Source organism: Mustela nivalis (assembly GCF_964662115.1).
Source record: "Mustela nivalis genome assembly, chromosome: 13".
Lineage (NCBI taxonomy): Eukaryota > Metazoa > Chordata > Mammalia > Carnivora > Mustelidae > Mustela > Mustela nivalis.
The window spans coordinates 69,059,563-69,085,474 of NC_139032.1; the positions used below are offsets into that span (position 1 = coordinate 69,059,563).

Here is a 25,912-nt window from a genome sequence, read left to right on the forward strand (position 1 = left end):
ACTAAACTTCAGTGTAAGTTTTATGTACTTTCTGATGTACAATTTTCTGAAAACCTTTTGCAGTACATCAGGAGATTCTTCTCGGTCAAACCTTTTTGAAGATGCAACCAGTGCACTGGGTAAGTATCTACCTTATAAATAACCTTACAAAAGGTAGGGAGGAGGTTCTAATTTCATTTTTCTAGATCATGAAAATGTTCATTTTCATGGTTGCTTATTATCAAGCTATTAAATGATTTAGATAATTATTTGATTAATATATTACTAAAGACTTTGTAAGTTTGTGTGTTACATATTGAATTCTTTAAATTGTACTATTTATTAGAGTATTATTAGAGTCAAGCATATTCTTTTGGTTAAAGCAGGTTATTTTCTATTTTTCAAATGTGAATTTTAAATGAAGTCTTAACAGAGTTTGAACTGTTGACAGGTTTATTTAAAAATATTTATAAAACGGGTATAAAATGTTACTAAATCTTCCTTGCACATCTTTATTCCAGTTTGGAGCCCTGTCATGTCCCATCTCTGTCTTGTTGCTTTTATGGTACTGCAATGAATGTACCTTTTGGTCCCAGCTTTAACTATTGAATAATGCTTTTTCATCTCCCCTTCACACTTAGTCTGTCAAAATCAGTCCCCCCTCCCCTGTTTTCCCATTGTGACACTTCTAGTACGTTTCCTACTTTCCTGCTAATTGTTGGTCTATTGGCTGGCAACTCCATCCCTCTCCTTTCTTCTGTTCTCTATTACTGGAAATGGTAGGGAGGAGGAAGACTAGGAACAGCAGCTTCAGTGGTATGGGCTTCTAGCTTCTTAGTTGCTGCAGCAGCAGGGTTCCAACAGCAATAGTACCTCATATGATCTGGGGAGTTGGCCTCTGACCTGATGACTTGAACTCCATGATCCTTTCATTGCCATGGAAATGGCATCTTGGTTGTCCATAGCATGTAGGGTCAAAATGGTTGTAAGTAATCAACGTAAGGTCACCTGGATGTACCATACCCACATTTACTCTTTTACATTTACTGTGTTCTGGGACTAGTCTGCTGTCAAATGAGTCTGAGTTAGTGTCCAGTCAGCAAAACAGAAATCCCTTTCAGACGGGGAAAGGCTTAATCCTAGGAAATTATTAGGGAGATACTGGAAAGACTATAAGAGGTGACCCAGAAATCAGTCAGGTGCCGTCTGCCTACAGAGCTGGAACCACCTGGCACTTGCCCCTGGTGCTCCTGAACTGTCTGGCTGACACCACTGCCACCTCCGTTGGAAAGCACGGTGTTGCCGAATTCTAGCTACCGCTGTTAGATGCCTAGTCCTCTGAAGGCAATGTTGTACTTTTATGTCTCTGGCTCGCTACACAACTTAGGTCATAAGACCCCTTTACTCTTTAATCCTCCCAGTCTTTACATTGATACCCTGCTGCTTTAAACTTGCCTTCTGTGGCTATGACACTGCTCTTTTCTTGATCCATGCCTCTTGAGTATTCCTTTGCAGGCTTTCTAGTTAACTCTTCATTTTATCTGACCCTTAAGTGAATGGATCTTCTGTGGTTCTGCTAGAGATCATAGTTCAAAGTTCAAACTATGGGACTGGCAAATATCACCCATATACTGTAAAGATCCCCAAAATTATAATTCCAGTACACATCTCCCTCTGAGTCCCCAGACTCATTCTTTTTTTTTTTTTTTTTTTTTAAAGATTTTATTTATTTGACAGAGACAGATCACAAGTAGGCAGAGAGGCAGGCAGAGAGAGAGAGAGAGGAGGAAGCAGGCTCCCCGCTGAGCAGAGAGCCCGACGCGGGACTCGATCCCAGGACCCTGAGATCATGACCCGAGCCGAAGGCAGCGGCTTAACCCACTGAGCCACCCAGGCGCCCCCCAGACTCATTCTTTAAGCCACCATGTGGGAAGCCTACAACCTCCATAAACTCCTCAGGTTCCAAATGGAATCCTATTTTATCCTCCCATCTGATTCTTCTTTGTTCCTCATTGCTTGCATCATCATCTCTACCATATGTTGGCATCGTCCTTGACCTCCCCGCCTCTCGTGGGCCATTTAGCTCAGGGTCCTGACAACCCTCCTCTCTGAGGTTCCTGGAATAATTTGTTTTCGCTGCCACTTGACTACTGTAGTTCACGGCCTTATCTTACGGATAACTCCTGCATTATTCGTAACTGGTCAGTGCCGTGTCTTAGTGGACTTCATAAAAGGCAGATCTAATGAGGTCGCTGTTAGTTCCTTTCACAGCTCTGTGTGACCTGGAAGATAAGACCACAGCTCACTCTTAGTGACACAACAAGGTTCTTCATCACTACTCCACTGTAACCTCATTAGCTCTCTATTGTGTTGTCCATTGTCTCTAGTTTTTCTGTGAGTCATTTGCCCTTGTACTATTACTATCTGGAAAGTATCACACTGCTTATAGGCATCTCTTTCTGAGTTCTATAACTTGATTAATTAGGAGGCATAATTTTAGGAGGTGTAGCTTGATGACTAGGTGTGGGACTCTGGACTCCTAACAGCCTGTATTAGTATCTGTACCATGACTTACCAGCCATTGTTAAACCATGATCATAGTAAACCTTTCTCATGGAGTTATTGTGAGGATTAAATGAGAAACGCCATGTCATAATAGTGTAGTTCAGATACTCCACAGTTCTTAATTTTGTTTATATTGATGCTAATTTTTGTACCTGGGAACTTGATTACTGAAGGGATATTGACACTTAAGTGGCTTTGTGCTAGAGTCATTTGAATGGATAATTAAGAACAAATATATTAACAAGTCCTTTATGGAAGGGGAAAGGAAAAGTCATTATTCTAAGCAAGATCATGAATGCTACATTTGCTCAAGGATATTTAATTTTTTTAAACTATACTTTCATAGCTATTAAATGCCTTTATTGAAAATTCTGCAAAAAAACAAAACAAAACAAAAAAGCACTCAACTGATGAGTGTCACCTGTGCCAGGGAAATGGCAGTGTAAAATGACAGGGTCCCTTGTACAGCTGAACTTTTTGTTCAGATGGGGGAAAGAAGTGGTGAAACAAAGTAAATTGCAAATCACGATTAATGATTTTAAGGAAACTAAGGGCTCCCATTAAGAAAATAGAAGGTACTTTACTTGGGATAGTTAGGCAGTACATCTCTGGGATGTATTCTCAGTTTAAATTGAGAACTGGAGCTGTGAAGGAACTGACCCCTCAGAGAAGAGGGGTGTGTGTGTGTGTAAAGGTTCTAGGACTGATTCTAAAAGGTATGACTTGTGAAGTAAGCTGGAAAACAACAGCGTGGTTGGAGTGTGGTGTGTGGAGATTGTTGAGTGTTGGGAACCCAAAATGAGATGAGGTTTCTTTTTTAAAAAGCTTGCTTTTCCAGCCGGCAGAAGAATAGATTATAGGCTCGGGGGCAGGAGAGGAAGCAGGGTGTTATCCAGATGAGAGATTGTTGTGGCCTGGTCTTGAGTGAAGGCAGTGAAGAAAGTGGGAAGTAGGCAGTTTTGCGCTGTATTTCAGATGTAAGACCTAGCAGATAACACTGGTAGATAAGTGATGGAAGGGAAGGGAGAGGGAACTTGCAGTCACCAGGGTTCCTGGTTCTTGCGCTTGGGTGGATAGAGGTGCTGGTTATTGAAATGGAGAAAGCAGATAATGGTGGGACACATCTGAGAGGGAAATCTTATAGATTCAAAGTCACAGATCAATATTGGCTAAGGAGTGAGTGGAATGTGAAAAGTGGACACAGCCTGTGCAGTTAGCTATGGCTGGAAAGGGAAGGCAGCAGACAGATGGGCCAGTTTCTGAAAGAGGAATTAGGATCCGACCAAGGGGGTTGGCTTCTGCTTTTAGGATGACATTCTAGGATATAGTCAACTGCTGATCAGGATGATTAAATGGAGAGTGAAAGATGGGAGGTAGACAAGAGAGGATAACCAAAGGGTCCAGTTCTTTAAGGAGACAAGAAAGGGAATGGTACCCATAAGAGAAGTGAAAGACAAGATGGCTTAAGTGAAGTAAGTTTGGTGTAGAGAGCTGGCTTTCTTTTCAGACTGTTGTCTGTGGTCTGACATTTCCATGAAAAGCAAGTTTGGGTTGGCGGTAGCCTGTGGGATGTGACTTCCTGGGATAGCAGCGCTTGGGGCATTACACAAGATCTGTATATGAAAGCCTACCTTTCCTGCTTCTAACCTCCTTTTTTCTTCAGCTTTGGTAATAAAAGATGTTGAAGGAAAACTGAAGTTGTTACAGTAGAATTGATTGCTTGAAATATCCCTCCTTTGTGTTTTCAAAAAATTAGTTCATCAGTCTCTTCCAGGTTGCCTTCTCTGACCTGCTAATTCTCTCGTATATTTGTATCTGATGTTTTTATTGTACTTACTACGCATACTGTGTTAGTTTTCTGTTGCTAATGTGATAAGTTTCCACAGACTTCTTGGTAGGAAACAACAGATGAGCACCTATCTTAAGGTGCACAGTAGGTTAGAAATCTAACATAGTCCTCACTGGACTAAAATCAAGGGGCTGAATCACTGGGCTACCATCAAGGCAGCAGTCCTTTCTGTACCTTCCAGGGGGCGAATCTCTTCTATGTCCTTTCAGTGCTTCTGGAAGCTGCCCGCATTCCTTGGCTTATAGCCCCTTTTTCCTGTCATCAGGCAGCAGCATAGCATCTGCAACCTTGCTTCTTTGCTCTTGACTTTAGATCTGTTTTTCTGACCCTTCCCTCTGTTTTCCTTCTGCTTTTAAGAACCCTTGTGATTACATCGGGCCTACACAGATAATCTGGGATAATTTCTCTTTCTTAAAGTCAGCTGATTAACAACCATAATTCCACTTTGCCTCATAACCTAACACATTTATAGGTTCCAGGGATGGGCAGGGGGGCATTATTCTACCCATACACATATATGTTGTAGTTTGTTCCGTTACTCACTAGTCCTGTAGTGCCTGAAATATTGTTTATACATTCAAGAAATACACGGGAAATGCATATTTATTAAATGTTTTCTTTCTTTTCCTTCCTCCCATGCCACACACCTTTTCTTAGTGACAGGTCAGTCTTATGAGAATATGGTAACAGAAATCATGTCAATGGGATATGAACGAGAGCAAGTGATTGCAGCCCTGAGAGCCAGTTTCAACAACCCTGACAGAGCAGTGGAGTACCTTTTAATGGTGAGAAATATTTCACTTTATTTATTGTAGTTTAATGCCAAAGTCTCAAAGACTTTTAAGGAACAGTAATAATTCACAGGAGAATGAGAATATATGCTAGTAATTTATGTAATGTTTGTATTTTTCTTAATTTGCTAACATCTTGTGTTGGTAAAATGTAACCTCTTCTAAAAGATTTTGATGTGATTTTTATTTAGGAAACACCGTGGCTAAATGAGTTGTAAAATTGGCTCTCCACTTAGAGTAGTAACTTCTACCCCATTCATGTTATCCTCAAAGGATGACAGTTTGGAGTATGGGATAATTTTTTAAAATCTAATCTACCATTTTAGTGGCTTTTTTGATGGCCAGCATACTCCTGGGTATACTTTTTTTTTTAAAGATTTTATTTTTATTTTATTCGACAGAGAGAAAGAACACAAGCAGGGGAGCATCAGGGAGAGTGAGAAGCAGGCTTCCCACTGAGCGGGGAGCCCGAAGCGGGAAGCCCGAAGCAGGACTTGATCCCAGGACCTGGGGATCATGACCTGAGCCTAAGGCAGACACTTAACCAATTGAGCCACCCAGGCACCCCTCCTAGGTGCTCCTCCTCTACGATAGAGGGCAAAAGTAACAAGTTGGAAGCCCGCAACCAATTTTATTTGTCTTATACTGTGTACATTTTTATAATTAGTTGCCAACTTTTAAAAATGAAGAGATTTCACTTACAAATTTAGATAGCTAAGAAAAAGAAAAAAAAACTGACATCCTAAATAAAAACTTGAAAGGGGTGACCAAGTGGCTTAGTTAGTTAAGCATCTGACTCTTGAGCTCAGCTCAGATCTCAGTCTTGGTCGTGAATTCAGGCTCTGAGTTTGGCTCCGAGCTGGGCATGAAGCCTAGGTAAAAAAATAAATAAATAAAAGACTTAGAAGATAGATGGGTAGATTGATTAATTAATTCAGAGAGCTGGTTTGTCTGGACAACTTGGATTCTGGATTTTTGTAAGGGTTTAGGAAAAGTTTTAGATCATAGACTCTTTTTAATTCATTATCTTCCCATCCATTCCCTGGTTCCTGATATAATAGCATGCATTTAATTCAATGTATGATGTTATTTACCTGGTTCCATTCACATTTGAATTGTTAGCTTATTTATTGTCAGTAATAGTCAAGGGAGTCTCAAAAACATTTGTTTCTAATGCCCAGAGTGACATCTCATGCTAGCAGCCATTACCCTTCATGTGGTTCATTATGCATAATTCTTCATATGTTTATGGTTTCAGCTTCTGATTTATTGGGAAATGGAAGCACTAACCATTATCCTCTTTTACCCAAATGTAATACTTCCTTCTTAATTCTTCTCCTTCACAATCTATGTGGATTTCATAAAGACTTTTTTGATATGTTGTATATGAAAAGTCTTGTAAATCATGCATCAAAATAGTGATGCAGTTTAAATTATAATAAGTTCAAAAGACAAATACTATAAACTTAGAAAATATTGAAATATTTAAGGTTCTTACATCTACTTTTGTAAATTTTGAATAATTTAATTTTTTGTATGTGATACTTCCTGGAGAATGCTTTCTCAGAACCGTGGTTCAGTAGAGGAGCTCCTCCTTGCTTGGCCACTGTTGCCACCTGCTCTGTCTCCATTAGATTTTTACCCGCCTCAGGATTCATTTCAGAACTGCACATGTGTCAAAACCTGTTTCTTTGGATAATTTTCAGCTTTACAAATGCAAACCTTGCTATCACACAGCTGGTGAAAGTTTCCCTGAAATTCAAAAAATAGAGTAATGCATAGCATAAAAAACAAATGTCCAGTTTTGATAAGGTTTGTGTTGATATTTTTAAAAATTATATTATTATATACAGATTTAGGATCTTTGATGTTAGATGTAATATGTTGCTGTATGTAAACATTTTATGACTTATGTTTTAAATTACAAATCTCTTTATATCTTAGATCTGCACTGTCTAGTAAAATAGCTATTAAGTAGTGTTAAGTACAAATAGTTATTTGAATTGAATAAAATTAAAAGTATATTAAAAATTAGTTTCTTTAGTAACATTAGCCACATTTCAAGTTCTCAGTAGCTTTGTGTGATCAATGAATATTTTATTAGCATAGACACAGAACATTTTTGTCATCATGGAAAATTCTGCTGGACATTGTGCTGCCTTACGTTATTGCACTATGGGTTCTTCTATATCATGCTTAGGTCATTTCTAATCTAATCCAAATATACACAGCTTTTAGATAAGTCTTAACCTTTTACTTTTAATAGAAGCAGATATCTGTTTGATGCTTTTGGAAATTAGACAAGCACATTAAATAGATCAATAAATCTTTTTCTTTGTATAGTATTGAACTATCTTTGAATGACAAGATATTTTAAAGCTGGGAAATTGTATTGTAGGGGATCCCTGGAGATAGAGAGAGTCAGGCTGTGGTGGACACGCCTCCTGCGGTCAGCACTGGGGCTCCTCCATCTTCGGTGGCGGCCGCTGCGGCGACTACGACGGCATCGACAACCACAGCGAGCCCTGGAGGTTAGCATGGGCTGGTGGGGGTGTGGGGGCACAGTCCTGAGTTTCTAGTGTGAGGTGAGGCTTGTTCCTGGAGCATCTGGAGGACTCTTTATACAAGTTCTCTATCCATTAATGTTAAAAAAGGGCCCAAAAAAAATTCTCCCAAGTGGCAATTGCATTAACTTCTTGCTGAGACCTCAGTGCTGTAGTTTTGGCAAAGGGCACATTCTGTTTAGCCTGTTCCGAGGAAGAGAGGCTTCCCAGTTTGCATTTTGTGTTAACATTCTGAAGTCATTCAGAATGTTTGCTCACCTTGTCTCTTCTCTTCCCCTATGCATATCATAAACTATGTGTAATTTCAAAGCTGGGACAGTCTTAGTCACTGTTATTACCACCAAAGAAATAAAGCACTGAGAACTTTGAAGACATGTATCTAGAGCTGAAAGCCAATCTTGAATTCACCTCTGTTTACTGGTCAGCATCCACCTTTCCGTTGATGAAGGTGTGACTACAGAGGAGGCCCTAGAGCCTTGGTGGGCTCAAGTTACTTTGTTCTCCTTCGGGCTCCGTTCTGTACACAGTAGTGATAAGGTAATTTAAACTTCATTTTGAAGAGGCCCTTCTTGATGCTTTTCCTAGCTCTATGTAATGACTGCTCTGGTTGACAAAAAGCCATGAGTATTTTGTGTACGGTCTCCCAGAGAACAGGCTTTCATTTTTGTGTACAGTCTCCCAGAGGACAGGCTTTCATTTATGCAGAGTTGGCACAAGAATGGAAAGAAGAGGCCACAGCTTTTGTTCAGGTAGGGACTGCTGTCCCATTTAGCAGTCCTTAGTTAATTTAGTTCCTGAGTCTCATTTTCTTCATCTATAAAACCGGTGTCACAGAAGGAAGGTTACTTCTCATACTCATTTGGCCATTTTAATTTGAATGATTTTCTTGAATAATTAAGGAAATAACATCCAAAAAATGCCCATAATTCATTAGTAACCTCAAAAACATAGTTACATGCAATTCTTGGTTTCCTGTAGTGTGATCAGAGCACAACCACTACCCCCCAAAATTGGCAAGTTCTGTCTTATTTGGCATCCTTAATATTTATGATTGCCATGGAATTTTGGACTAAAGAGTTCTAAATGTATTAGGACTAGATTGACCTGTAGCTTATTTTATTCTCTAAAGATTATTTATTTGACAGCAAGCACACACAAGCAGAGGGAAGGACAGAGGCAGAGGGAGAAGCAGGCTTCTCTCAGCAGGAAGCCTGATGTGGGACTTGATCCCAGGACCCTGGAATCATGACCTGAGCCAAAGGCAGATGCTTAATGACTGAGCCACCCCGGTGCCCCTACTTGTAGCTTATTTATCTCAAGCTTTTATAAATTACAAATGTTTGAAGCTTAATTGTAATAACCAAAATTGTCTTCCTAATTATAATTTAAGTTTGTATTAATAAAACTTCTGATCTGCATATCTCATCTCTTAACTTTTAAGTATTATCTTTCACTTCTTTGGTTTAGAATTTCCTAGGAATTCGAGCTCAGATTGTTTTGTTTTGTTTTGTTTTCTTAAAGGTTTGGGTGGATTAGAAAGTGGAATTTTTGGTTTTGTTAATCCTAGATAAATATTTTTCTTAGGAACAGTGTTAGTACTTTTTATTTTGATAGAGTGCATGCAGATCATAATTTCTCGTTGTTTGATGATACTAACTACCTCTAACAGTTGTAGGAAAACTTCCTTCTTTCAGTGTTCTGCACTCTACCTATACTGGTAGGAGTAATTTCTATAGTATAAGACTTGCACGTTGGTATAGTTGAAAGATTTCTGTCATTATTTACTCCCATTTTTATATACATCTGAGAACTCATCAAATTTTTTGCTTGTCAGTGTTTGCTGTCTAAAATTATGATTGAACCACGTATATGTATATATATTGTATACATAATTACTGCTTTTGTTTATAATGTTATGTGATTTTTAGGACATCCACTTGAATTTTTACGGAATCAGCCTCAGTTTCAACAGATGAGACAGATTATTCAACAGAATCCTTCCCTGCTTCCAGCATTGCTACAACAGATAGGTCGAGAAAATCCTCAATTACTGCAGGTAACTATTTAAACGAAGTTAATTTCAAAAGTGGGTTTATAGAATATATCCTATTTTTTTTAAAGTCCATGTGACTCCCCTTCCCCTCCGTAAGCTCTGTAAACTTTTCTCTTGAATTGCAATCAATAGTATGTGCTATAGATTAGATGTACTAAAAAAAGAGTTGGAGGGTGGAGGTAGGTTAATTTAAGTTGGTCAAATAATAATTTGATTATTGTAAAATAATCAAATTATTGATTAAAATTATTAAAATTATTGATTAAAAAATCTGAGAAACTCTTTGTGAAAGAAATCATTTATAAAATCTTTTTTCCCCAAACTTAATGTTAGTGGAGCACTGCCTCTTAATACCCATGAGCTTATTTAAACCTCAAGTTATGAAACTCAGCATTGTACTGCATACTAGTATGGAAGATACAGAAGTTCTGTTTCTTTTTATAATCCCCAAATAGTTTTTTTTAACATTGATTTGGGGAAATGGGACCCGTTTATGAAAGAGAATTTGAATTCTCCTAATTCTTCACTATTTACCTCACTGAAAAGTGCCAAGTTTTTTTAATAGTATATAAGAAATCATATCCTTCCAAAGATGAAATAATTCAGAATCATTCTAAAAATAAAGCAGTTACAAAATTCTAGCTTTCTCTGCTGTTTGAATTTAGAATTCTTAGTTTCCTGAAGATACTTTATATCATTGTATTGTTTTTTTTGTTGTTTTTTGTTGTTGTTGTTTTTTCTGTCCTTCAAATTACCACAGCAAATTAGCCAGCACCAGGAGCATTTTATTCAGATGTTAAATGAACCAGTTCAAGAAGCTGGTGGTCAAGGAGGAGGGGGTGGAGGTGGCAGTGGAGGAATTGCAGAAGCCGGAAGTGGTCATATGAACTACATTCAAGTAACACCTCAGGAGAAAGAAGCTATAGAAAGGGTGAGTTGAAGTAAAACTGAAAATTTAGTTCCTTAATGTCACTAGCCCCATTTCAGAGGCTCAGTAGTCACATGGGGCTGGAGGCTGCTGTGCAGGGTAGCACAGATAGAGAATATTTCTGCTACTGGAGATAGTTCTGTTGGACATAGCCAAATACAGCATTGTCCTAAGGATTGCAGTAAAGAGACCGTGCATTTTCATCCCCGCTCTCACATCTTGGCCTTTGTGCTAGCCAAGGAACTGCTAAGTGAATGGCAGCTTTATAAAATAGTTATAAACATATTTTAAAAATTAAAAAATTCTTTTTATGTCTGAAAATTTATGAGGACAATGATCTTAGGGAAACCACCTGGGTGGCTCAGTCGGTTAAGCATCTGCTCAGTCATGCTGGCATGATTGAGTCCTGCGTCAGGCTCCTTGCTCAGTGGGGAGGGGAGTCTGTTTCTTCCTCTTCCTCTGCTGCTCCCCCTGCTTGTGCTCTCTTTTTCTCTCTCTCAGATAAATTAATAAAATCTTTAAAAGAAAGAAAATGATAATAAAGTGAATGCCTAACTCAAGATTATCCACTTTTAAAAATTTCACTTTTGTACTGTCACTAAAATGTAAAATAGATATGTATATGAATTATATATAAAAAATATGTACATTAAACATCAGAAGCTGATACCATGATTCTGTTTACATCCTTACTAGGTCAGCCAGTTCATGTGAGGCACTGCAGTGACTTAGTTTGTATGATATTATGACAGGTCATTCATTTTTCTCTAGGCTCCATTGTTAATATTTGTAAATTAGAAATCAATATACTTAACCTGTCTTATCTTACAAAGTATTTTGAGGTGGAAATCTGATAAAAGTTCATTTTAACTTAGTACTTAGAAAATCATCTGTAAGATAATTTGCCCATATTTACGATAAACATTTTTTCAAGTGTTCAGCATTTATAATTATGTATTTCTTAAAAGATCTTTTATGTATCATGCTAATATTTCTCCCCCTTAAATAAGGCAAGTGGGTGAATGACACTTGCCTCAGTTGTTCTATAGTGTTTTGTTGTTGTTGTTGTCGTTTTTGTTTTGTTTTGTTTTGTTTTAAATGGTTAGGGGTATCTGTTTTTGATTTCTGTTTTGGAGAAGAAATTTCTTCTTTTGTTATTTGTACTTTTAATGTCATACTTTAAAAAAAAGAAGAAGAAGAAGAGAAGCTGCCTAATCCACGACCAAAAGATTTACTCCTGTTTTTCCTCTGGGGAGTTTCATAGCTCTTGTTACATTTAGGTCTATGATCTATTTTGAGTTACTTTTTGTTTATAGTGTGAGGTGTAGGAGTCTAGCTTCCTAATATTTTGCTTGTGGATATCCAGCACCATTTACTGAAAATTCTTCTCTTTATCCATTGAATTGTCTTGGCATCCTTTTGAAAATCAACTGGCCATGATTTTGAAGGTTTATTGGGCTTTCAGTTCTGTTCCATTGATCTGTATGTTTGTCTTATGCCACTATCTCATGGTCTTGATTACTGTGGCTTTTTTGTAGTAAATTTTGAAATCTCCCAATTTTCTTTTCTTAAGATTGTTTTGGCTGTTCTGGATCCCTGTATCATTTCTGTATCAATTTTAGGATCCACTTCTCTGATTTCTGTAAGAAAAGAGAAAAAACTGGGGTTTTAATACTGTGTTTTTTTCCTACAGATCAGTTTGGAGACTATTGGCATGTTAGCAATATTAAGTCTCACCAAGCCATGAACATGAGATGCTTTTCCATTTATTAGATTTTTTTATACTTTCAGAAATTCTATAGTCTTTGGTTTATGCTTTTGTTAAATTTATTCTTAAGTGTATTTTTTTATTTTTGATGCTGTTATCAGTGGAAATATTTTCTTAATTTAATTTTTGGATTGTTCATTGCTAGCTATATACAAATACAACTTAATTTTGTGTGTTCCTCTTACATCGTGAAATCTTCCTGAACTCATTTATTAATTCTGATAATTCATGTGTGTTTCTTAGGATTTCCTAATTGTAGAATATTATTTGCAAGTAGTTTTAATTCTTTTCCAGTATAGATGCTTTCTCTTCTCTTCCCCCTTCCCCTTTCTTTCCTTACTTCCCTTCTCTTATCTTTCTCCCCTTGTATCTTTTTTTTTTTTTTTAAGATTTATTTATTTATTTATTTATTTATTTGAGAGAGAGAGAGCGCGCGAGCATGAGAGTAGAGAGGTCAGCGGGAGAAGCCGACTCCCTGCAAAGCAGGGTGCCTGCCCAATGTGGGACTTGATCCTGGGACTCCAGGATCATGATCTGAGCCAAAGGCAGTTGCTTAACCAACTGAGTCACCCAGGCGCCCTCTTTTTTTTTTTTTTTTTTTAAGATTTTATTTATTTATTTGTCAGAGAGAGAATGTGCACAAGCAGAGGAAGAAGCAGGCCCCAAGATCCCAGTGTGAGACTCGATCCCAGGACTCTGGGATCATGTCCTGAACCACCCAGATGTCTCTCTTTCTCTCTCTCACCTAATCCTTTCTGTGGCCTTCTGTGTATGTGTATTTTTGAATAGAAGTGGTGAGAGCCAAGATCTTTGTCTTGTCCCTGATCTTAGAAGAAGACAGTCTTTCACCATTAAGTATGATGTTAGCTATTTTACTAGATTTAGATTCTCAGGTTGAGAGTTTCTTTCTGTTCTAGTTTATTGAGTGGTTTTATCACAAAAGGGTCTTGGATTTTTGTCAGATGGTTTTTGTGTGCTGAGATGATAATGTGGTTTTGTTCCCTTTTTTATATGCTTTATTAATAACATTGATTTTTGTATATTGGACTAGCCTTGCATTCCTAGGATAAATGCCACTTGATTGTGGTGAATAGTCCTTTTTATATGTTGCTGGATTTTGTCTGCCAGTGTTTTGTTGAAGATTTCTGCATCTGTATTCATAAGGAGTAGTGGTCTGTGGATTTGGGTGTGTGTGATGATTTAGTCTGGTTGGGTATCGGTAAGATTGGCCTCATTAGAGAATGAGTGAGGATGTACTCCCTCCTTTCCTGTTCGTTAGAAGAGTTTATGAAGAAAAGTTTTAATTCATTCAACAGTTGGTAGAATTCACCAGTAAAATTATCTGGGCCTGGCTTCTCTTTTTGGAAAATTTTGTGGTTACTAATTCAGTCTCTTCATTTGTTGTAGGATTATTCAGATTTTCTGTTTCCTGAGTCAGTTTTGGTGATTTTGTCTTTCTAGGAATTTGTGTATTTTATCAGCATTATCTAACTTGATGGCTAGAGTTGTTCACAGTATTTCCCTAAAATTAGATTTTTTTATACTTTCAGAAATTCTGTAGTATAGTATTCTATAGTATTATTTCTCTAAAAAGTAGTGTTCCCACATTTCTGATGTTAGTAATTTGAAGGGGATTTTTTCCCCCCGTTAGTTTAACTAAAACGTTTATCAGTGTTGTTACTCTGAATTAAAAAAGAACCAACTTCTGGTTTTATTGATTATTATATTTTTCTAGTCTGTAGTTTTACTTGTTTTCTTTTTAACCCTTACTCTTTTTCTCCTTCCATTTGCTTTGGATTTCATTTTCTCTTTTTTCTAGTTTCTTAAGCTAGAACCTTAGATTATGTATTTAAGATCTTTCTTACTGCAGATAAAGCTGTAACTGTCCCTGAGGCACTGCTACAGCAGCACCCTATCAGTTTTAGTGTGTTTGATGGTGTTTTCATGCATCTCTCAAGTGTTTTCTAATTTCCTTTGTGATTCCTTCTTTCATCATTGGTTAAGGATTATGTTAACTTCCACATATTTTAAATTTCCCAAATTTCCCTCTGTTGCTGATTTCAGAATTCATTGTGTTGTGGTCAGAGAATGTACTTTGCACACTTATAATCCTCTTAAATATATTGAGGCTAGTTCTGTAGCTTAACATTGCCTTTATGGAGAATGTTTGATACATACTTGAAAAGGACATGTGATCTTCTGTTGTTAAGTGTTCTGTAAATGTCTGTTAGGTCAGGTTGGTTCATAATGTGGTTAAGATTGGCTTCCTTGTCAGTCTTCTGCCTGGTGGTTGTATCCAGCATTGAACGTGGGGATAGCAAAGTCTCCAACTATTGTTGAATCACCCTTTCTTTCTTCAGTTCTGTCAGTTTTTGTTTCGTGTGTTTCAGGTTTTCTTGTTATGTGTCTTTATAACAAGGTCTTCCTGATGGTTTGTCATCATAAAATGTCTTTTGTTTTTAGTAACAGTTTTTAATCTTAATGTGTATTTTGTCTGATACTAATGTATCTACTCCAGCTTTCTTTTTGTAACTGTTTGCATAGTATGTATCTTTTTTCCATTCTTTTACTTTCAGTGTATTTGTGTCTTTGAATCTTAAGTGTGTATCTTATAGAAGCATATAGTTGGATAGTGCCCTACCTTTTCAGCTAGGCAAGCTTTAATCTAGACAAGATTTGGTAACAAAATCATTCTTTTCTTATTTCACGGATGAATAGTTAATCATGCTGAATTGAGACTTCTGCTCATGTTTTTTAAGGTCATTTCTTGATAATAGTCAATGTAAGGTGATTTAGACAGTTGACAGAGGGTTCATAAAAAATACTTGGTTAACAAATATACAGTACCTAGTGAACTAGATAATTGACCTGGGTGCTTAAAAACACTTTTAAAAGCAGATTTTTGAGTCACAGGGTTATTTATTTATTTATTTATTTATTTATTTTTAAAGATTTCATTTATTTATTTGACAGAGGGCGATCACAAGTAGGTGGGGGAGGGGCAGGGAAGCAGGCTCCCCACTGAGCAGAGAGCCTGATGCAGGGCTCGATCCCAGGACCTGGGATCATGACCTGAGCGGAAGGCAGAGGTCAACCCACTGAGCCACCAAGGCACCCCATTCACAGGGATTTTTAGCAGACTAGGAAAACAAAATTGAGTGGCTGATACCACCATTTAAAATTCTGTAAAAGTTAAGCAGATACAAGTAAAATACCATATGTCTGATCTCAAAATATATCGTGTAATATTAATAATTGATCACCTATTTTTCTATTATGAAGTTTTTCATAAGCCAAAGAGATGGAGAGTGATACTTGATCTGACTGACCTTCATTACAAATAATTGGATGAAGTAGTTAAACTCTTCTCCTGTTGCTCTCATCTGTATCTTCCCCCACTTCCATACTAAAAGCTGTTTGACTTACACATTTCTGTAGGCTGTAGGGTCACTTATTTTTAAACCATCACAGTCAGCAACTAATTTTTAGTATTAATGCCAGTGAGTATTAGCAAAGGAACTGTTCATCTAAAAGCTTCAACTAGGAACACTTGGTGGTTGATACAGGAAAGGTTCTAGGCTCCATCTCGCTGCTCAGGTTGGACAGTGAATCCATACTTAGGTAGGCACGTGTTCACATAATGTCTTCAAGAGGTTTTTTGTGCCTTTCATGTTTTCTAGTGCTGATCTGCCCCTGTTGCTATGCTGGAACCCATGTGTGTTTTCTCTTTTCTTCCAGTTAAAGGCACTAGGATTTCCTGAAGGACTTGTGATACAAGCATATTTTGCTTGTGAGAAGAATGAGAACTTGGCTGCCAATTTTCTTCTACAGCAAAACTTTGATGAAGATTGAAAGGGACTTTTTTTTTAATCTCACACTTCACACCAGTGCATTACACTAACTTTGTTCACTGGATTGTCTGGGATGACTTGGGCTCATATCCACAATACTTGGTATAAGGTAGTAGATTGTTGGGGGTGGGGAGGGAGGGATCTAGGATATAGGGCAGGGATAAATACAGTGCATGTCTGCTTCAATTAGCAGATGCCGCAAATCCACACAGTGTGTAAAATATTATACAACCAAAAATCAGCTTTTGCAGGTCTTTATTTCTTCTATAAAACAGTAGATAACTTTTCCTAGGTTTCACTCTTTTTAGTGTACTAGATCCAGAAATTTAGTGTAATGCCCTGCTTTATATTTCTTTGACTTAACATTGGTTTCAGAAAGAATCTTTGCTACCTAGAATTTACAGTCTATTTCATGGCAACACTGGATAATGGCTTTGTGAAATTGAAAAAATTTTGCAGCAACCATAAACAGAAATGCCAAATTATTGATGGTTATTGTTGCTGCTTCAAATCAGATTGAATTAATGTGTAAGGAAGCCCTTTCTTTCATGTTAAGTACTTAGGGTGGGGGAGGGAAAAGGGGAACCTTTTCTTAAAATGAAAATAATTACTGCTATTTTAAAATTTCTTGATGATCGAATGTGAGACCCTTCTAACATGATTTGAGAAGCTGTACAAGTATAGGCAGTTATTTTCCTGTTTACATTTTTTTTTTCCAGTTTGTTTTGGGAAAAAATTGGTAGGTGTCTAATTACTGTTTACTTCATTGTTATATTGCAGTAAAAGTTTTAAAACCACCATTGCATGTTTGCTTTTGATGTATCCCTTTGTGAAATTAGCACTTTGGGGCCAATGGAGAAATGCAGCATTCACTATCCCTCTCTTCCCCATCCCTCTGCAGAAATGTGTTTGTCAGTAAGTTGTGAGTTCAAATTGCTGCCTTTTTTTAAACCCACAAAATGCTGATTCAGTTCAAAATTAATGCAAATGTTTCAAAACTGGGTTTCTGATATTTGTAAGTGTTTTCCTTATTAGATAAGAATGTATGACCATTAAAGTCATTAGGACTATATTACTTTCAAAAAGAGAAGGTGGACAAAAGTATAATCCAGCATCTTTTACTGAATTGGAAAGACTGGTGGAATCTTCTGGAAGGGTTGGGAGATGCAGCTGGAAAAGTACTTTGGAAAATATACAATCAAGAATATCTCATGGCATATTAAAAGAAAAATCTTAATAGCAGTGTTGGCTTTTATTTGGATTTTTTTTCAACTTTTTTTTTTTTTTAAACTCCTTCATTGGCATTATTATTTGATCATAAAAGAGGGGGAATATGTCTACTTGTTCAGTTTTTCAGATCTTTTTTCCTACATATAAACAAGACTGTTTAAGGAAGACTTTTTCCCCCTACCATCTGATAACTGAGTAAAGAAAATGAATTTGCACAGATTTCTCCCTGCGTAATCTCTTACAGTAATTCTTAGCAAAGTTTGGGGATGACTTTTAATCTTTTACATCACGCACTCGTACCTGTCACTCATGAAAATAAATGAAACCATGATTTTTCCCCACAGTGTTATCATGTAGTTTAATCTTCATGTGTGTACCCCTTAAAACACAGCACACCTTTGGATTTTGTATTACCTGTATGTTTTATAATGGATCATGCAAAATGTCTCAGGAGAATAAAATGAGGATTTGTAAATATGTTCATCCTTCAGGGCAGAGCAATGAGTTGGGAGGAGGGTGGCATTTTTGGTCGAATAATGGAATATTTTCATTTATTTTACGTCATTCTGTCTGCTGCCTAATTGCTCAGCATAGCGAAAACTGGAAAAGAGGAAAAAACAACACAAAAACAAAACCCCAGCAGCAGCCTCTTTTCTCTGGAAAGTGACATCAGAAGTTGATGGCCTGGAATTTTTGTCCTCGGACAACCAAACCACAAATAGTGGGATTAATCATTACGAGAAGACAGTTGAGGCCAAGTTTTGACCATTCTTTACCATGTTTTATCCGCTTAAAGAATTAGCCAAGATGCTGTGGGGGTGGGGGTGGGGGGGAACAGGCTTTTTATGACCCTTTTGCTGTTATCTTTTAATTTACAAACCATTTTGGTAAATCTCTTAATGTAAGTGGCTCTTTGATTTTGGAATTTTGTGTTTGAGGTATTCTGTCATCTATTTCTTGAAATACTATTGTTTAGTTGCTCTATGGAAAATGTGAGGAAGCTTAAGTTTATATTTGTTAATTCTTGCCATCCTCTAGTCAAATATGTCTTTACATTGTTTACAAAATACTGAAGTGTTCCACCATATAATTTTTTCCTGTACTACGTGGCTAGGATTCTAGAGAATTAATTATAAAATATTTTCAATATATCCACTATTGCATTTCTCATTTTTTAAAATGACCCTTTTGCCATATAGAGTCTTAGATTGAGAGTTGACAATGCCTCTGTCACCCATAGTTCTGTTTTCTTCAGTGATTGGCATGTGGGGGGCCAGGTGCTAGATCAATTTTATTGGTTCTCCTGTTTTTGTTTTTGTTTTTGTTTTTTGCAATCAAAACATCAACACAGAGATGGAATACTGGATGGACCCTAAATCAAGATTCATAAGGGCTTTTAGAAATTTTGGTTCAATTCTCATTTTTCCCATGCTCTTGTGTTATAGTAGCCAGCCTAATAAGACTGCTACAAAATAGTCAACCAATATTAAGCAATTTCAGGTTATCAGTACTTCCTGACAAAGTCTGTTCTGGTGATTTCCCTGGCCATGAGGCTTGAGTACAACATGTCCCATTAGTTGACCTTCCATGTCCATTTTGTTCTAATTTGGTCTTCTAAGCCAGGGGCTGGCAAACTTCAGTCCCATGAACTAGGAATGGTCTTTACATTTTTAAGGGTTTGTTTTCAAGAAAGGATTCCACGATGTGAAGATGATTGAAATTTTAGTGTCTATAACTTTATTGAAACACAACCATGCTCATTTATTTACATATTGCCTATAGTTACTTTTGTGCTACAGAGGCTTGCTGTCAAATAGGAGCTGAGACTGAGGCCTACAGAGCCCAAGTAATTATTATCTGGCCCTTTCCAGAGAAAGTTGGCCACCGCTGTTCTAAACTGTGACTAGCCCATCCCATATCAAAGTATATGATGCTTTCTGTTGCTTTTTGGCATCTTGGCCTCTTGACTTTGGGTCTTAGCTTCAGTGTGGTTTACTTGTGACCATCACAGGTTCTTTCCAGAGGAGTGGTATTAAGCAGTGTGTGCCTTATATGCTCTCCTAACATATGTGATGCCCTAGGGTACCCACCTTGGAATGACTCATTCTGTTGAGCTGTTCCTTGCTCTTACAGTCAGATAATGCCATTCAGCACTAAACACTCAGAAGCACCTGATATGGTGCTGAATTGGTCAGAACAAAGCAATCAGATGAATACATCTGGGAATCTTTGGGCCCTAGGGTAAGAGTTGAGACAGTTGAAGGAAGCAACTTAACCATGGCTGGAAAAAGAGTGGGTAGAACCCTAGAGGGGGAGTATAGCTGCTGGACCTGTCTGGGTGGCAGACGAGTTTCCAGAGTTTCCAGCGCAGTGTACGGAGTTGGGGAATGGGAGCCTGGGAGGGGCAGTGACAAGGAGACAGGGAGAGAAGTCCTGGGCTTGCTAGGGAAGAGCTCAAGCACCGTAGCAGTGCCTGGGGAAGCACAGGGACGGTGGTGGAGACAAATTGGCTGTAAAAGGCTTTCTCTCCGGATGTTCAGTAGGGATGGCAGTCGTTCCCCAGGGAGGGTATTTAGTGGAGAGGAGTCTGGGATGACTGAAGAAACAGTGGTGACAAGTTCGCTTCATGTGCCTGGTGCTGCTGATAGCAGAATGAATGGAGACCAGGACTCTGCCATTGAGTTTTAAATTCTTTGACAGAACATTTAACTAGGTACGGCGGAATTTGCTAGGAGCATAGATGAGAAAGATAGCCATCGCAGACTTCTGGCTCATGTTGCACTTAAACTTTGTTTTCCATTCTTCGTAACCTGGGCCCTCATCCTTTCCCAGCCGGTTTGCCATGAGTTATTGATGTTGAAGGCACGTAATCCTCTCCAGGCAGTTGAGGTGGTCTTCAGAGCTCCTGGGAAAGCTGTTCTCAACTCTGGCTGCCTCTCAAGCAACGTCGTGTTCCCCCCCACCCCAGGTTTTGGACAACTACATTTGCTGTGACGGGAACGTTGGGAGGCTTTATCCTGTGAGCTAGCTCTCCAGATGGGCCTTCTACATGGAAGCCTGTGGAACTGACAGCTTCGATCTCTTTAACAAAGTCCCCAGTTGTCTCAAAACTGCTCCTAGGGGCGCCTGGGTGGCTCAGTGGGTTAAGCCTCTGCCTTTGGCTCAGGTCATAATCTCAGGGACTGAGCCCTGCATCAGGCTCTCTGTTCAGCAGGGAACCTGCTTCCGCTTCTCTGCCTGCCTCTGCCTACTTGTGATCTCTCGCTCTGTCAAATAAATAAAATCCTTAAAAAAAAAAAAAAATGCTCCTAAAAGTTTGGCTGTAAATTGTAGAAGCCAATCTGGGTTTTAATTTCCCTGCAATAGTGGATTAGAAGGATACTTGGTAAATTACTCAAAAGTGATGGACAAAAACGATGGAATGATTGGGGCTGGAGGTGCTATGCCTTAGAACAGCTCAACTAGAGGTCTTGAACAATGTTAGGAACCCTGGAGTGGTTTTTGCAACTTTTAGGAGGTCTTCAGGTAGGGAGGGTTCAAACTTATTTTTGGTCAATTAGGCCTGCCTGTGCTGGTTTGATAGCTGTTTTGCTAATTTTTATTTTGTCTCCAGTTCTAAGAAAACTAAAGGAAAGTTCAATATTTTCATGTCTTTAACTTTGGTGTTAAAATTTTTAGACCATGTTTGCATTTTTGCAAAGAGCATTAACTTTTCACCTGCAAATAATTTCACATGTATTACAGAAAAGTCCCAGGGACAGTACAAAGTGCTCCCATTCACCCCCACCCCACCCCTGAACCTTTTTCAGTGTGTGGGAGTCCTAGTAAACGTCTTTGTAGTAAAGGGACCTAATCCAGGGTAACAAGCCACTTTTATACCTTCCTCAGTCCTTAATTGGTCTTCATGATCTTAACATTTTGTTTTAACATCACGGGACTGTTGCCTTCTAGAATGGCCCTCAATTTATGTTTAGTTGTTTCCCCATGACTAGATTCCAGTTCTGTGGTTTTGGAAAAACAAAACAAAACAACAACAACAAATGCTGTGCTTTTTTTCACTGCATCCCATGAAGGGGGCACAGAGTGTCAGCTTGTTCCACTTTGGTTCACTCTGGTTGTTCAAGGAAGGTGATGTCTGCCCAGCTTCTCTACTGAACAGTTACTCGTTCCTTTGTATTTAGTAAGTGTTTTATGATAAGGTATTCTGAGGCAGAATATCCTATTTCTTCTGAATATTTGGCCCATTCATTTTAGTATCCATTGATGTTTCTTGCCAAGTGATTTTCAGATTGCATAATTTCTACGTTTATTAGCAGTCTCCTGGATCCTGGCGTTCTCTTCTCCCCCATTCAGAATCTGCGTGAGTATGGGCTCGGATCACTGTCTTACCCAGGGGTATTCGATCCGTTACTGTAGCAGGGTTGATGCGCACACTGTCCTAGCTTCTGTCATTGTGTGCCTTCTAAGGGCTGCCTTCTGTGCTTGGCCTGCTCTTATCACTCTTTCGAGTCCCTCCTTACTTTGTGGCACAACACTGTGTCCTCCTGTCCACAGGCTCTTGTCCTCCCTGTGCCACAGCCCTGGAATTTCGCTGTTTCTTCAAGGAGACCAAGTTCCTTCAGAGGAAATTGTATTTAGAAACCGCCACTGGGTGCTAGGTGTGCTCTTTGCTACTTGAATCTCAACGTAGGAATTAAGCACACATGCGTGCACACACAGTTGTGTCTGTTTCCGTATCTGCATATAAATATTGATAAGTTCAGGCTGGTACTTTTCATGCTAGTCCAGCACCACAAGGCCCAGTCTAGCTTCTCACTGCCCAAGTTCTAACTCTTTCCTTGGTCAGTGAGCAGCTTGGCTCTCGTCGTGCTCAGCCCGTAACCCATTCCCTTAGGCGTTCGGGCTCCTTTCTTGGTTGAGTGCCAAGCCGTTGGCTGTGTAGCCACTTCTTTCCACAGCTGGAACATGAATATTTTAAATGTTATTTTTCACTGGACTTAAATGGAGGTGATAGCGTATTTAGAGAAGTTCTGAATTCAGCACTCCAGTAATAGCGCCTGTCTGCACTGAAGAAGGCCTTATTCGTTCCCATTATTGGGCCACCAGATCAATCGCTAAATGCCCTGGGATGTCTTAGCACATGTTAGCACATGGAGTTCAAATGCGTGAGTTTTTCCAGTGTCTTCTCCTTGGGACCAGTGTGCGTTTTAGGTGCTGGCAATGGTCAGGGAGGTGGTAGGAGGGGTGGGCTGGGGTAGAGGTGTACAGCCCCCATGCTGGGCTCTCAGTGGTCTCCAGTTCTCCCCACCCCCAAGAATTAGTCACATCTCTGTCTTGTCAGAGATGCTTCGCTGATGCATATATTCAGCAAATACACATCCAAAACTAGACAAGGCACCTCTTCTGGAAACCCGTGCCTCTCACCTCTGTATCCCAAGAACCTGGTGAAGGGCTAGTGCAGAGGAGATGCCCAGTCAATATTGGATACACATGGGCCATGAACACCTCATTGGGATGTCTGTCCTCTCTCCTGGGGCTCTGGGCTCTCCCGTGCCTTCAGCTACCCCTTCTGTTCTAAAAGCTAAAAAGTTGAGGGACAGTGAACAATATCCGGAAGGCTGCTCTGTTTTGGTGTCCTCACCCTAGGGACCCTTGCAGCAGATTCTAGAAGACCTGATGCAATCCATGAGCTGGTTGTAGACACAGCAGCGTTGGTGACATATTCCAGATGGGGCTCCATCTGAGACTCAGGTGGAGAGCGGACCAACAGCTGCTCTCCTGAGAATCCCAGGCCAAGGCCAGGTCAGAGAGACGTGGGGGTCAAGACCTGGACTAATCCGGCCTGGATTTCTGCTTTCACACCCCACACTGGCTGTGTGACATCAACCATGACTCTCTCCGTCTGTGTCTGATTTCCTCAACCAGCACATGGAACCTTCCTCGAGTGAGATGCTGGATAGGAGGGCACCCTACCAAGGCCAGACCTGTGCTCTGAGGCGGGTGCCGACTGCCCACCTGCAGTCTGGAAGAAGCTCTCCACCTTTCTCCAATGATTTGAAGGTTGCCACGAGAGGACTGAGTGTTGGCTGAGTTGTTTCCAATAGCGCTGAGTGTCTGATACGGCGCCTTTGTCCTCCCTGCTTTAGTGTTCTCACTGTATTTGCACAAGGCTGGTGGGCTTCCCACTCAGCCGGGCAGCATGGCTCAAACATTGGGCATTTCAGGCATGGAAAGATTGAATTTCCATGAACTGTTTCTGAGTGATGCTGAATTTTCTCCTATCAGGTTTCAGGCCAAGCAACTAGCAGGTACATCTCATCTCCAGATAAAATTTGGCAGAGAATGCAGCCAACCTGCCTGACAAAACTGTTCCTCTCACCCATCCCTAGGGACTCTCTCCTCCATATTTTCTTTCCATTTCCTCTACCAGTCTTTCCAGCCTGCCAGCAGCACAGGAACTTGGATTTGGAAGGGGTCTGTGGGTGCCCTCCAGTGATCAAGTGCAGTGCCTCATTCATGCCTGACCTCTAACCTCCACTTGAATACTTCAAGTGATGTGACCTTACTGCAGGCTCAGACTCTTTAAATTTTAGACACTGTAGTGGTTGTCAAACCCCTCTGCTTCCCAGCATAGGTCAGACTCAGGCTCTAGTCACTTCTGTGGGGTCGCTCTGTCAACCTTTCAAGCATGATCATCTCTCCCAGACCACCTCTCACCCTCTAGTCAAGTCTTGTAGATGTTGAAAAAAAATCCTTCACCTAATGTATTATGGCAAGTCCCTTCCCCACACTGATGAGGGAAATACTTCAGGGAGGGGCAGTATGAACTGTAGGAGGAGTTCTCACCTCCCTTGTTCTGTGCCTGATACCTCTATTAATGCACCCTGAATTTGAGATTGATAGGTTTAACAGCCACATCACACCATAGCAGCTATGCTGATATACCAGAGTTTTCAAGGTTTTCTTTACATTTAGAGTCCACATCTGATCTGTGTTACAGAAGTAAAAGCAGCCCACCACAAACTCACATGAATTTCCTAGCTCCTGAACAAATGCTGTCTTTACAAAGTCCTATTCTGGCCCGAAAGGAAAGAGTTAACAAAACCAGGTACGTTGCCCTGTGCTAAGTGCTTTATTTGTACTACTTGCCATTTTACAGATGGGCCAACTGAGGTCAGCCAGGCCAATGTGGCAGAGCCAAGAGGCATACTGATGTCAATTAGCTCCCAAATCACCCAAAGTAACACTGCCTCACATTCATCTCTTCTTTGTGTCCAAGACTTAGGTCTGTTCCTCCTGTGATGTTGCTTTATTTTGTTTTGTTTTGATTCCTCCTAGCTGTTCAGACAGCTCTTTGCTCCTCTGGTGACCTGCCTGGCTTCGCTGGACTAGCAGTTCTTCACGGGTAACTTGTGGGCCAATCACAGGGGGCATCTGTGAGGTTGGCAGTACTTCTAGAATAACCCTACGACTCTGCTTGCTGCTTGCACTCCCACTCTCAGAGGCACATAGTGGAGCTTGCCAGAGGCTCTGTGGCCTGCGATAGTACCACAGATTGAAGGAGCAGAAGCGGCCATCCAACAGGCCTCCACTGAGCCAGACAACAAGGTTTGCAAAAACCAAACACAACACCATTCTTCTCACTCATGGTTTAAAAATAATGATTTTTCATGAAGACTTTCTTAAAATTTTGACATGTGGGTTTCTCTTAAGTAAATTAATATTTTTTAGATTTCTCAACTTCAATTTCTGATCAAGTACATACTGATAGATAGAACACACATGAACAAAAAGTCCTAGGCTTCTCAACAATTTTTAAGAAGGAAAAGAGGTCCTAAGAGCAGGAAGTTTGAGGACTGCTCTAAGTGGTGGTTTTTCCACTTTTCACCAGTTAAGTGACCCAGAAACCACTGGGAAGGTGCCTGGGGCACCGGCGAAGTGTTGTCTCTTGTCTGCTGGAGACATGGTTGGGCTATCAGACTTCTGGAACTTTCTGAGACCCCTCTGGCATACTGCCCTCCATTCCTAATTTCAGGAAAACAAACATGAGACTCTTCTGCTTGACTTCCCACACCTTTTTCAGTCCAGCTTGCTCCAGTTTATACCTTCACCTTGTCTCCTTCCTTCTCTACCACAATACAGCCGGACCTCAGCACCCATGCCTTCCCACACTTCTACATGTTTACATATGCTGGGCTCTCTCTCTGCTTAGAAGGGTTCCTCCCTCCTTGTGGGAACTCCTGTCCAACCTGCAAAACCCACTTCACTTTACATGCTCTACGAAGGCTTTCCTGCCCAGGAGCCAGCAGAGGATTGCCTCCTTGTTTTACTTTC

General features: G+C 39.7%; 1 protein-coding gene across 2 annotated transcripts in view; it reads left to right on the forward strand.

Annotated features, from left to right (window-relative positions):
• RAD23B (RAD23 homolog B, nucleotide excision repair protein) overlaps positions 1-17,590 on the forward strand; it is a 43,366-nt gene extending 25,776 nt beyond the window's left edge. For both annotated transcript variants that reach the window (XM_082696881.1, XM_082696882.1), the window contains exons 5-10: positions 64-119; positions 5,051-5,178; positions 7,583-7,715; positions 9,677-9,804; positions 10,562-10,732; positions 16,236-17,590. In XM_082696881.1, coding sequence (XP_082553007.1) covers positions 64-119; positions 5,051-5,178; positions 7,583-7,715; positions 9,677-9,804; positions 10,562-10,732; positions 16,236-16,349 — 730 coding nt within the window. In that variant the 3' untranslated portion in view covers positions 16,350-17,590. The remainder of the gene's footprint in view (positions 1-63; positions 120-5,050; positions 5,179-7,582; positions 7,716-9,676; positions 9,805-10,561; positions 10,733-16,235) is intronic.
• The last annotated feature ends 8,322 nt before the right edge of the window (positions 17,591-25,912 follow it).